This window comes from Cyrtonyx montezumae, unplaced genomic scaffold, assembly GCF_038088225.1.
Source record: "Cyrtonyx montezumae isolate F1298 unplaced genomic scaffold, pur_monq_1.0 scaffold_6, whole genome shotgun sequence".
Classification (NCBI taxonomy): domain Eukaryota; kingdom Metazoa; phylum Chordata; class Aves; order Galliformes; family Odontophoridae; genus Cyrtonyx; species Cyrtonyx montezumae.
The window spans coordinates 15143966-15155958 of NW_027072067.1; the positions used below are offsets into that span (position 1 = coordinate 15143966).

The window sequence follows — 11993 nt, forward strand, 5'->3', positions numbered from 1 at the left end:
AACACTAATTCTTGCCACAGTCTTTTATGTTCTTCAAATGCGGTCATAGGTATCTATCTCAATTTGTAGACACCACAGATATCTCTGTTCTTAGATATTCTGTGTTTGGTGGCACTGGCTGCCTACCAAAGTGGTAGAGTCACTGTCTCTGAAGGGGTTCAAGAAAAGGGTATATGTAGCACTGAGGGCCATGGTTAGTGAGCACAATGGGAAGGGATTGATTATTGGACTGGATATTTCCAACCATAGCGATTCTATGGTTCTATGATTCAAGGCAGAGGTGCTCATTGACATGCTCAGCACTTTGCAGCAGGGATCTCACACTTTCAGAGCTTGGTCAACTCAGTCACTGTCTTATTTTCACACTTGCCAGTGACCCCACGTGTGTTGTGAGTTTCAACACAGGCTACCACGGTGCAGAGCTGCCTAACCCTGCACACCACCAGTGCTTGTGCATGGTTAGTGACATCCAGCACTGACATTCCCCACTTCCACTAGGTGCCTTGTTGATGTCCTGTACTGACTGGTGCTAATTACAGACCAGTGACTTGCACCAAATTTATTTAAGGAGGTCACGATTTAAGGAGGTTACATAAAAGTCTGCAGTGACAAACTGTACAGGTTTGAATCCCAATTGTCTCACTGTCTCAGGCTGGCTCTGGTGGGTTTAAGGCACTTTAAACAGCTTTCTGGGAACACTGCAAGCATGAGAGGGGCAGAGCCACGGAGCACACTGCACTAACAAGCTTGAACATTGTAATTAGCAAGCCGATCATCTTCCCTCCGTGACTGACATGTGACATCTCTGAAACATCTTCAGATGCTTCAGATTCTGAAAGTGGTGGGTGTTCAGGATTTTTGGGACGCACCTGTGCTCACATCCACACAAATACTGATTAGATAATGTGTTTGCTTCAGACTGTGGATAATTTAAAAATTAAGGTGAATAATTTGTTTCAGGGAGATACATAATATAGTATGTTATATAAAAATCTGTAATGCAAATATGTTATATTATATGGTATGGTTTTATGTTAGTATTGCAATGTATGAATATTTTCCATAAAATATACATGTGTATAAAACATAAACTTGCAAACATCTATGTGATTATTCTTCTTGGAAAAAGTCAAATACTTGCATATATGTTGAACACATTGCTTTTGCCTTTGCCAAAATATAGAACATTTTGAGTTTATTTCTTCTTTCTCTGTTTCCCCTAGCTGCTGAGGCAAAAATGAGGGGTGACCAAATACAGATTTAGTTTGCCATGTGATGGCTGAACTCTTGCTCCTCCCTGCCTTGTAACAGGGAAAACAACGAAGAGTTCATCTCAAGGCAGGGAACGGTGCTGAAACTTCCCTGCACGTCTTAATTTGAGGAGAATAAATATTTCTCTGTTTCTGAATCTCTTCCAGTTCCTCACCCGCAGAAGCAGTTGGCGTATAATGCCTCAAAAGCCGGGGTCGTAAAATTAACACAGACATTAGGAACGGAATGGATTGACAGAGGAGTAAGAGTCAACTGCATTTCCCCGTGAGTAAAATGTAGTCTCATTCTGAAAGTACAAAGGGAATGAAATGTTCTAAAAAACTCAAATGAGCAGTATCTTGGAAAATAAAGTTTCTAATTAGCAGGTGGATTGCATCCCTTTTTATGTTGTCTTTTCCTTAACAAAGGTTTAAATACTTAGAACGGAGCCTGCTCTGTTGCTGTGTATACTCAGGGATTTAAGAAGGGGTTTTAGCATTTGATAATAGGTTTTCCAATAATGTGAAGGGTAGTTTTTAGCATTTCTCTTCCAGATGAAATATTTCCTTAGTCTGTCCAAGCCTTCTGCGGTGAAAGAAAAGGCTTGTGACACTTAATAGACAATACTTCTTTCCCCTTTTTGCTTGAGACAAATATATAGGCACTTTAAATGCCACATTGTAGTGCTGTAATTGAGATGGCGTTCAGCTCCGACAGTTGCAGGAGGCCAGGTGTAATTTTGTAAATATATATATTTATTACAAATTACATTTTTTCTTATTTTTGGAAGCTTAAAGCTGCACGTTTTATTTTACAGTATTTAGTCACAGGGCAAAGTTTTCTCGCCGCCTTCTCTCTCCCTGTTTCTCACAGACATGCCCAACGCAGTCATTTTATTAAACAATTAACAGTGCATGATAGTGCTAAGCAGAAACCCAAGTGGATAGCACTAATTGGAAGCGGTCAAATTCCGTAGACCGTTGAAGTCAATCAGAGTAAGTAAGAAGGGCAGGATTTTAACCCAGGAGTTAAATTGTAATAATGAAGATATAATGTATGTCAAATTAGGAAAAACAAATTACATATTTTAATCCACAAAGTGGAAGAGAAAAAAAATCACAGAGCTCAATGGCAAGTGTCTGTGTTTTTACTGTCAGTTTGACTCTCCACTTCCTTATGATTATTTATTACTAATTATAGCAGTGACTCCAGCCTTTGCTTGATGTGATCCATGGATTCTTTCAACAGCATCTTACTTCATAGTAGGATTTTCCCCTTGCCAATACTAACGGCTCTGCAATAGCGTTCTCACAACTAGGTCTGCTGAATTTACACAGGATTTTAGGAGCCAGGGGATATGAAGGGAATTAGGGAAGCCCAGCAGGACCTGGCAGGAACTGTGCCTGCAAATGCACAGGTAATCGTTACCAACAGAGATGGGATAGTATGCCACATTTACTGTGATCACAGGTGAGGAGGCTCTTAGAGGAGGAATTACCCAGTCTTAAGGGGTTTACATAAATTTTAGAAGTCTCCACTGAATGATCAAAACTCATTGTTTTGTATAAGTTGGAAACTTACACTTGTATTTGAAGAAGTTATGTTTCTGGAGGCAGTTGTCAAAGCATTGGGAAAAGAGAGACACGCTTCTCTTTTTCTACTTTATAAGCCAAAGTGAGGTTGCAGTTTTATCATCGTGTCTTTAACTCTAACTCTGAGCTCAAAATCCTATGATAGGAAATGGGATTTCACTTTGCAGAGCAATAGCCAGGAAGGGCACAGAAAGGACAAAGGTTTCTGCTGCACTGAGTGTACCCAGTTCTTCCTTTCCAAAGCAGCTGGGGACATGGACTGAAAGGCTCCTGAATCCTGGCTGAATTTCCCTTCAAAGCTTTGGATGAGCCCTTCCTGTCCAGACACACGGAGAGCTCTGTGTCAGGGTTTAGTGTAATTTGTACAGCTCAGATCCCCCTTGCCAAACGCAAACTCTGCATATGCTCCTGCCTATATGAGATATGTGACTTTGTTTCTGTGAGGTCATCAGAGTACTTTGCCGAACTGGGAAAAGTTCTGAATGCATGAATCTATGTGAGCGTGGGTGTCCAGTGTAGTGTGCAACATTCTGAGCGATTTCGAGGGCTAGGAGGAGCACAAGAGGTGGATATAAGCTGTGATGGCAGATTAGCTCCTGATAATCTATTGGGAAGTAAAATATGTAGGTGTGCCCTTAAGTCCTTTGCTCTCCCCACACCTGATTTCTTTCATACTTTAAGGCACTCTCAGCACACATCTGCCTGAAGATCCAAACACTCCATTCTGGCCTTAAACATTATTTCATCATGCAAACCTTTTGGCCTTTTTTCCTCTTCCTATCTGGTCACTTTTTATCAACTTAATTTTTTAATGAGTGCATAAAACTTGTGCAGACCAATGCATAAAAGTTATCAATGCATAAAATGTTATGGCAGAGTCCTTAGCATAATTTATGGCATTTATAAAATCGAAGATCCAGCCTTCTTTCACTGGATGGGCAAGTCTCAAGCCCATGGAGAGAAAGTGGATGAGGTTCCCTGGATCCTGTGGGGGACTTTGCCTCTTGCTCTGTGCAGAGCAAGCATCTCTGTGTTCAGCACTTCTGCCATTGTCTATTCTGTTGCTTCATAGCTTGTTGCACAGCTGGTGTCACGCAAAATAGAAGTGCTGGACTTTATCAAGAGACATACAGTTTGGGCCACAGAGGAGACCTAAGGGTGCATGGGGAGCTGCCCACAGTATGTGTGTCTGTCCCTTTCCTAGTCCCTGCAAGACAGTTCATTAGGTGTGTGTGTGTGTGGTAGAGCAGAGAACTTTGAGGACCTCGGTTCTCAGCACACGTGGTGTTGGAATGCCTCATTTTGCAGCCAGCACACTCAACCAATGGCCACTGTGTGAACTGGATGCTTCCAGCCCAATGGGATCAAGGTGCCAGAAAGCAGGTAGGGATCTCCCTGAATTTGGTGTCACCCCATGGCAGGGAAGGAAAGGCAGGAGAATGAGCAACCCAGCATCATCTCAAGGCGTCCCAATTAAGCAGCATTACCATCCCCATTAAGCAGCAGTCATCACTGGTAAGTATCTTTGGACTTAAATCTAATTCCTTGGGAGATGTCCCAATTAAGTGGATCTCTTGATTAAACACTTCCTGATTAAGTGGAGTGTACTTAACTCATTCAAATTAATAACTCATCTGAAAGAAATCAAGTTACACACAGATGGAATCTCTTTTTGCTCTCATTTGGGGATTGAATGCACGTAACAATTCCAGTTAAGTATCTGGTAAGTGATATTTTTCCTAATGTGTCTCTCGAAGTGGAAATGTTTCAGGCAATTGTTTTTTTTTTTTTTTTTCTTTCTTCTCCTAATGTCTCAAATTGTCCTGTGTATCAATAATTAAATATTGATGCTCATGTCTAATGTTAAGGAACTAGCAGTTTGATATTACATTGACATGCAACAGAAAGTACTGATAGGCTCAGCACTGCATACGAGATGAGGTAGGGAATTAATGCATTGGCAGTTGTCTTTGCTGGAACTGGTTAGAAGCCAACTAAAATCTGCCTAAAAGGGTTCAACAACATTAAATTGCCCAACTTGGCACCAAAGCTTTCCCAGAAGATGTGTAGTATCAATGACATGCCTAATATTTATAGTGCCATCAGTATGTGTGTTTGCAACTTTAAGTTTTGTGCTATATTTTTTTCTCAATTATGGAACAAAAGAATTTGTCACACATGAAAAATTTTTCTACTCTAAGTAAACCTGAGGGAAGGTCAACCAAGAGGTGCAGCCCTTGGGTGAAATTAGCCCAAGGATGGCTTTTCTCAACGTGGAAATTTGTTCTCTTTTAGTGAAATCTGCTGTACTGGAGAGAATGTTTGTCATATTTCCTAATCCGCATTCCCTCTGGGTTAAAACTGAATAAATAAATAAATAAATAAAGGAATCATAAGGGTTTAAATCTGATGTCTGATAGTGTAAAGCCGGAATGATGATGCGGGTGGTTTTGTGAGCATGGTGAGAGGCATATCGGGGAACGGAGTGCAACGTATTCCACATCTGCTGCTCAAAGCATGGTTCTCTCTGAAGAAGACCAGTTCTTGAGGATCTTGGGCGAGTGAGGGGGGAGACTAGGAGCTGTGCTTAGGGGAAAGAAGTAAAATCTGCAGCCCTACGCTGGAACGCGTTTGATAATATTACACCACCAGAGCATAACCAAGCTGCGTTGCTCAGTGTTTCTGAGCTGCTGTAGTGTTTATTGTCAATTACAATAAAAAATAAAGCTGATCCTTAAATCCTGCCTGATTAATGAAAACAGAAATGTTGGGAGGAAAGTCTGAATTAGTTCCACTTTGTAACAGAGTAAATAGAAGATTTCAGCCTTCGTTTAAAACAAAAGGTAAATCTCATACCCAGAATCCAGTGTGTCTCAAAAAATAATTTCCTTGGAAGTATAAATTGGGATGCCGATGAAGTTTCAGAACAAAACGAGTATTTTTATACTTTGTTCATTTCATATTTATCACTAGCTTGTTTGCTAATTTTCATTTGCAAGAGGCAATTCTTCCAGCTAACTGGCTGCCTCAATGGGCCACTGATTTCTTTGAAGTGACAGTCTGTAAATATGCATAAAAAAGAGATGCAATTAGCGTGTGTGTGGTTCAGTGCAGCCTGATTTCATTGGCAAGTTTACCCACAGTGTTGATAAGCTACATTATCTAGAAAATTGGCCGCTGAAAAACAGCACCTCTGATTGCCAGCAAAGGTTCCAGATAACAGGGTGCTGAAGAGAAATATAATTGAGGTTGAATATGTTAACCAAGGTGTCACATGCTCCTTAGAAGCGCTAATTTATCAGCATGTTGGAATTTTTATTAACATTTGGAATGCATTTCTACCACACTAATGAAGTGGAATTGGCAGTTCAGGTTTTAGTTATTGTCATTTCTGAGAAGTTAAATGTAATTTCTCGTTAGACACAGTTATGTAAATATATTTGTTCAGGGGCTGAAAAAATTATACATTTCACAAAATACAAATATGTTGTTAAGGAGGAGTATGACAAATCAGTTGCAGTTAAAGTCATAAAAGCCAGCCAAACGTTTGCCCTGCATTGTGCTTTCCAGAGCATCACACATTTTTAGGGCACCCATAGAAAATGAACTTAGCAGAGTTTTAATAAATGGTGTAGTTTCTCATTAATGTAAAGCAAGCAGGACAGGTAAATGCTTTGCTGGGGTATTTGTTTGAAGGGGATTCCACTGTGATGTGTCCCTCCTTTTTTCTTTGGAAAGAGCTCGGGGCTGGGAAAGGTGTTGGCATTTGTTTTCCTTGTATTTGATGTGTGGGAAGTTGGGCTGTTTTCAGTTTCTGGGCAGAATATGAACATACTGTGTAACACTACGCTGCAAAAAAAGAGAAATCAGAATAAGGAGAACAGTTCCCAAGGGTCGTGACAGGCCTGGTTGGAAGCACTTTCGGTTCCAATGCCATGTTGTCTTCTATAAGAAAATGTAAATTGGAGTTGATGATGAGTAACCCGAAAGTTAGGGGGTATTGCTATTAGCTAAGATGACAGTGTGTGTGTTCTCCTTTTAAAATAAATCCTCTAAGCCTGCCCAGCGGTAGCGGAAGGCAGTCAGAAAACAGTGCTGCTGAAGTTTGCATTATGATCTTCAGTCGATGCCAAGACTCTCCATGCTACTCTCCGTGGCTTTCCTTCCGAATTAACAGCTTGCAATGCCTTTCCTCTTGGGCCAACGAATTCCTAAACCCACACTATGTGCTCTCTTCACAGGGGCATCGTGGACACGCCGCTCATCCATTCCCCAGAGCTGCAGCCCCTGGTGCAGCGTTGGGTGGAGGACATCCCTGCTGCCAGGCTGGCACGGGTCACCGACCTGCAGGCTGCCATAGTCTACCTGGCCTCTGAAGCTTCAGACTACATGACAGGCCACAACCTGGTCATCGAGGGCGGCCAGAGCCTGTGGTGAGGGCCCACCAGCCTCCCCTTTTGGGAGTGAGTTCACTTAGAGTGGTAGAGTTTAGCGCAATCCCAGTTTTGGCCTCTTTGGGTGAGTGACTGGCTAATGGCTGTTTTCCTCTTCTGGGTGTTTCTTTGGAGATTCATATTCTGGAAAAAAAAAAAGAAAAAAAAAGCCTTCATTTTCAACATTTTCATGTTTTCTACTATGCAATCATGTTTCTTTTAAATTATACTTAATCATATAAGGGCACATTTACTGTAGTGAGATTTGGCTATTATTTAGTTTAATAGAGGGCATTTTTGAAGCAATTAATATTAGCTGCTCTGTGCAGGATATTGTTCTTAGGCAGTTTTTTTTTTTTTGTATTCAAGTTGTTCCAGTGACATCTGCGAGTGGTGAAAAACAGTTGGATGTACTGTTAAAAAGAATAAATTAGTTCATTGCATTTGAACCTGAATGTTGCCATTTTATATTTACTGGTGTTCTTAGTTTTTGACAGTGTTTTTATACAAACACCCACATAAATGCCCCTAAAAGAAAAGTATTGCATTTAATAGAGAGTCGTGGTTGGCAATTATAATGGCTGCAATCCAAGGCCCTTTGAGGCAAGTGGGGGCTGCTCGTGTACTTTAAATACGTGTATAAGTGTTGACATAACTAACTCTGTGTTCTCCTTGATAGGCAGATGTAAGTGAAGGTCGTCTTCTACATTTTTTTCCTCTGTAAAATTCTCCAGACAATTCCTGGGTGTATATCAGGGCTATCTCCAATATCTCCAATAGTCTCAAGACAGCTCTGTTGGCTGAAGAGCCCATCCCTGCTAGACCACTGAGTTCACGACTTATAGGCAGTAAAATGTGGCACAATAACAACACCGGTGATAACGCTCTGAATTTATACAGACTTCCATCCTGAGGGCCTTTACGCATAACCTTAGCGGAATTTACGGGAAGGAATTCACTTGCAAATCCTCATGTCATTTGTTTTGCATTTGGCAGCTCTTTGTTACCATAACATAAATAATTGTGGATGAATGTCATTACTTTGATTAAGTGCTACAAGTCCATACATTGGCTAGCCATTATTGTGGTGAATTGCTGTAATGGCCTCAGACTTGACATTTCACCGACACGTTGTAAGGTATGCGTTTTGCTGACGTGCTATCATGGTTATCATGGACAAAGTGCGAGATGATACTTGTCTTCATTACATTTTCTATTAGACCATTGATAATTAATACATATCTTGTGCTTCATCTTCAGTCGTTTTTCTGGGGAATGTTGCTATTAAGCGACTCACGGCTGGAGCTTTTTGGCTTGAAATCCCTGCCTTGTGTGCATGATCTAATTTATTGACAATGCTCTGCAAACTCGCAAGCTTAAGGAGAGCTCAATTTTGGATAAATCTTCAAGAAAAACAATTAAGGATTTAAATGTTTTATTATTTTTCTGGGCTCGCACAACATTTTTTCTCTTAGCTCCCACACTTGCATCATTTTGTGTCATGCTCTGGAGGGCTCGGAGCAGTTCTCACATCCCTCTGGCTGGCTTTTCACCCAGAGGTTAATGTACAAACATTGGTGAACTCATCAGGAGCTCTTCCAAGAGGTCCTAGAGGGACTTGTATACTGTCGCTGGGACTGCTGGTGAGCAGTTTGTTGCAGCTCCTACTTAAAGTGTAAAATAACAAACCAGCTAATTTGAACCATGAACTGGAGTTGGCACTGTGACTGTTACCAATGTTCTCACTTTTCTAGCAGGAAGACAAAGGGCTGAGCTCACTCTCGCTGCCTGGGGATGGCTGCAGGTTAGCACTGACAGGAGTGGGCAGGGAGCTGCAGGAAGCTGAAGTTCATTGCCCTGGTGCCGGGTGTTTTTGGAAGGTTTGCAGTTGGCTAAGGTCATGCTGTGATTTTTGCAAGTTCCAAAGTACCTCTAAAAACAAAACCCAGACAGAAAAAAAAATGACCCAGACTTAAAAAAAAAAAATAATTATTATTATTATATCAAAGTGATCTCTTAACTAAGCAACCTTCAGTGTTTGGACTAGAGCTTGTCTTGTTTCAATCTGCTTACCCCCAGGCTCTGCCTTTGAAGGATGAGTGGAGTGACTTTATCTGCACACAGGCTGCTGTGAGGTTTGGTCTCTGTCTGGGGGCACTGCCACACACCCACGTGGGCCTGGCTCAGAGGGGCTGGTGCAAGAGCCTGCACTCCTTGGTAGTGGCCCTGTGGGGCAGGATGGGCTCCAGTCAGCCAGCCCAAGATGCCAAATCTCCACCATGACTGGCAACTCCAGCTGGTGCTTTCAGCTTGAATGGCAAGCTTATGTTGGCCAAAGAAATGAATCCTGGAGGAGAAGAGGTATCAGAATGGATGTACTCAGCCTCACACACATGGTGAGCTGCCCTGCTCTCTCCTTTACTCTGTGCACCTCCACCCTAGATGTCGCTGGTTCAGTAGCTCCAGAAGTAGCATCGTGGCTCTTCAGGTCTTCCTTGGGAGTTGGTTAGAGGGGGGGATACTAGTTTCTATTCAAAGATGGTGGTGATTTCTCCTACGTAGGTCTCTTCTGGCAACACGATCCTGCAGCGAGCAGAAACTACATTTTCCCCTAATAAGGGAAACCTACAGCTCCATAGGGATGGTGACAAAAAGGCATTAAGGATTGAAGACCTAGGGGGAAATAAATAAATAAATAAATAAATAAATAATGTAAAAGAAACATGCTTTAGAAAGAAGGCACCTCTCCGGGCTGCGCAAGCAGCAGTGGAGTCATTCCCGGAGGCACCTCTAGGAGGAAACCTCAACCTGCGCTGTGCCTGAGGGAGCCACGCTTCCCGGAGCTGCTGCTCAACTTCCACGCTGTTGCTAAGTTGGTACTTCTGATATTTCTAAGGGTTTTTTTTTTTATATATATTATTTTTTTTTTTAACATTTATGTAGAACACCATATAATTGCAGAAAAGATAATAGTCACATACCCTAGGGCTTGGTGTACACTTATGTTAAAAGTACAGCTTTTATTGGCAACTAAAGTAATAACCTTTCCATGTCAAATTGCTTTAAATTAAACTTAAAAAAAAAATGCTGGCTGATACCCACACTTAGTAATTGTCAAACATTAGCATAATGTGGAATACTAAAGCTGCCTAAATCTTGGGTTTAAAAATAATTATTTACTTAGGTAAATTCTCTATTCTAAAACATAATATTAGGTTTTTTTAAGGCAGTCTCCTTGATGTATAGTTAAAATGCAGACTTAGCCTTGATGTGGAAGTGGGACTGACTGCTGCTGTGGTCTCTGCAAGGAAAAGGGTGTACCTCACACCTTTAGCTCATTCTTCCATCAGTGGTCACCCCAGTGAAAGATATTAAGGTGACATCTCCAAAGGAACAGGTGCTGCAGATGACCAGTGGTGACACGAGGCTGATGACCTGGCATAGCTGTTGGTCACAGCCCCCCTCCCACCCTCCCCCACATTTCATATGCTGGAAGACATCTGGGAAACAGACATCTCAGGTATGTGTGCACTCAAGGCCAAGGGCAGCAGGTCAGTGAAGTGTTTCATACAGGTGTGTTTTGCTTATCTGTTTCAGCACATTGCAAATGCAGAGGGCACCGTTCAAATTTACGGTGCAGAGTAGGAGAGGAATTTAGGAGATGTCAGAGGTCGTTTTCACGGTTCTCTGCTGTCTGTGATGGGAACTGGACCTTCCAGGTGCCATGAAGACACAAGTCCTCGTGATTTTGGGAGACCCAGAAGCTGGAATACTCAGCTGAGAACATCAACCCATCTTCACCCCACCCTTCTTCAGCTTGCTGTCCATTTGACAGTGGGAGTCCATCAGTTCTTTCTGGCAACATGTCAACATTTTGCTGTAAGTTCAGCAAAACTCCATTTGGAATATTGTCTTAAAGAAATAAGCAATTTCCACAGAATGTGAGGTTTTGTGGCAAATTCCTGCTCATCACTGCTTAGCAAGGTAGAAAGGCATTGCAATCCCCACTTCTTTAGAAAGGAAGGAATTTTGGGAGCCTCTTGCTGCTTTATCTGCCAGCAAAAGTAAGAGAAGGAGGGAGAATAGCACCTGGAAACAAGATGTTTGTGACCTTTGTTGAAAGAGTATTGGGCAGTATTTGTGAGGGAAGTACAAAGAGCTGGGACTGAAAACCTGATACCCTCCCTAGCCTTGCCTCATACCATTTGTCTTTTGTACTGTGCTTGTAAATCTGATTATGTATTAATTTCCACACTATTTTAACTCTTTAAAGCAGGAAAGACAATACTTGTTCTTCCTTGAAGAACCTTCCTGCTAGAGTTCCACCTGTCTAGTCTCCTTTCTGCCTTCTCCCTTTCTCCTTCCTCTTTTTCTTTTGCCCCAGAGCCCTCCCTTCCTCTGCTGCCTGCCATTGCTTCTATGGTCACTCCATTAGACAGAGATAAGTGATAGGAGTAGAGAGAGTCCAAGCAGAATCTGCTGGCAGTATACGTGGGCTGCCCAAAAATATCTCAACCCCAGGGCCTAGATGTAACCTTCACGTACTTGTCCCTCTATGGCAGGGACAGAGAACCACTTGGGGATGTCTGCAGTATGCTGTATCACCACCCACAAAGGTCATGGTACCAGGACTTTATCAACAGGAATGAACGTGGGAAGTCTCTTGCTCCTCAGTGAGTACAAGTAACTCCCACCTCAATGTCTTTCTCATCTGAAT

General features: G+C 42.0%; 1 protein-coding gene across 1 annotated transcript in view; it reads left to right on the plus strand.

Annotated features, from left to right (window-relative positions):
• LOC136057059 (uncharacterized) overlaps positions 1–7692 on the plus strand; it is a 29963-nt gene extending 22271 nt beyond the window's left edge. The window contains exons 10-11 of the mRNA XM_065749560.1: positions 1419–1536; positions 7085–7692. Of these exons, the coding sequence (XP_065605632.1) occupies positions 1419–1536; positions 7085–7280 (314 nt within the window). The 3' untranslated portion in view covers positions 7281–7692. The remainder of the gene's footprint in view (positions 1–1418; positions 1537–7084) is intronic.
• Positions 7693–11993: the final 4301 nt, after the last annotated feature.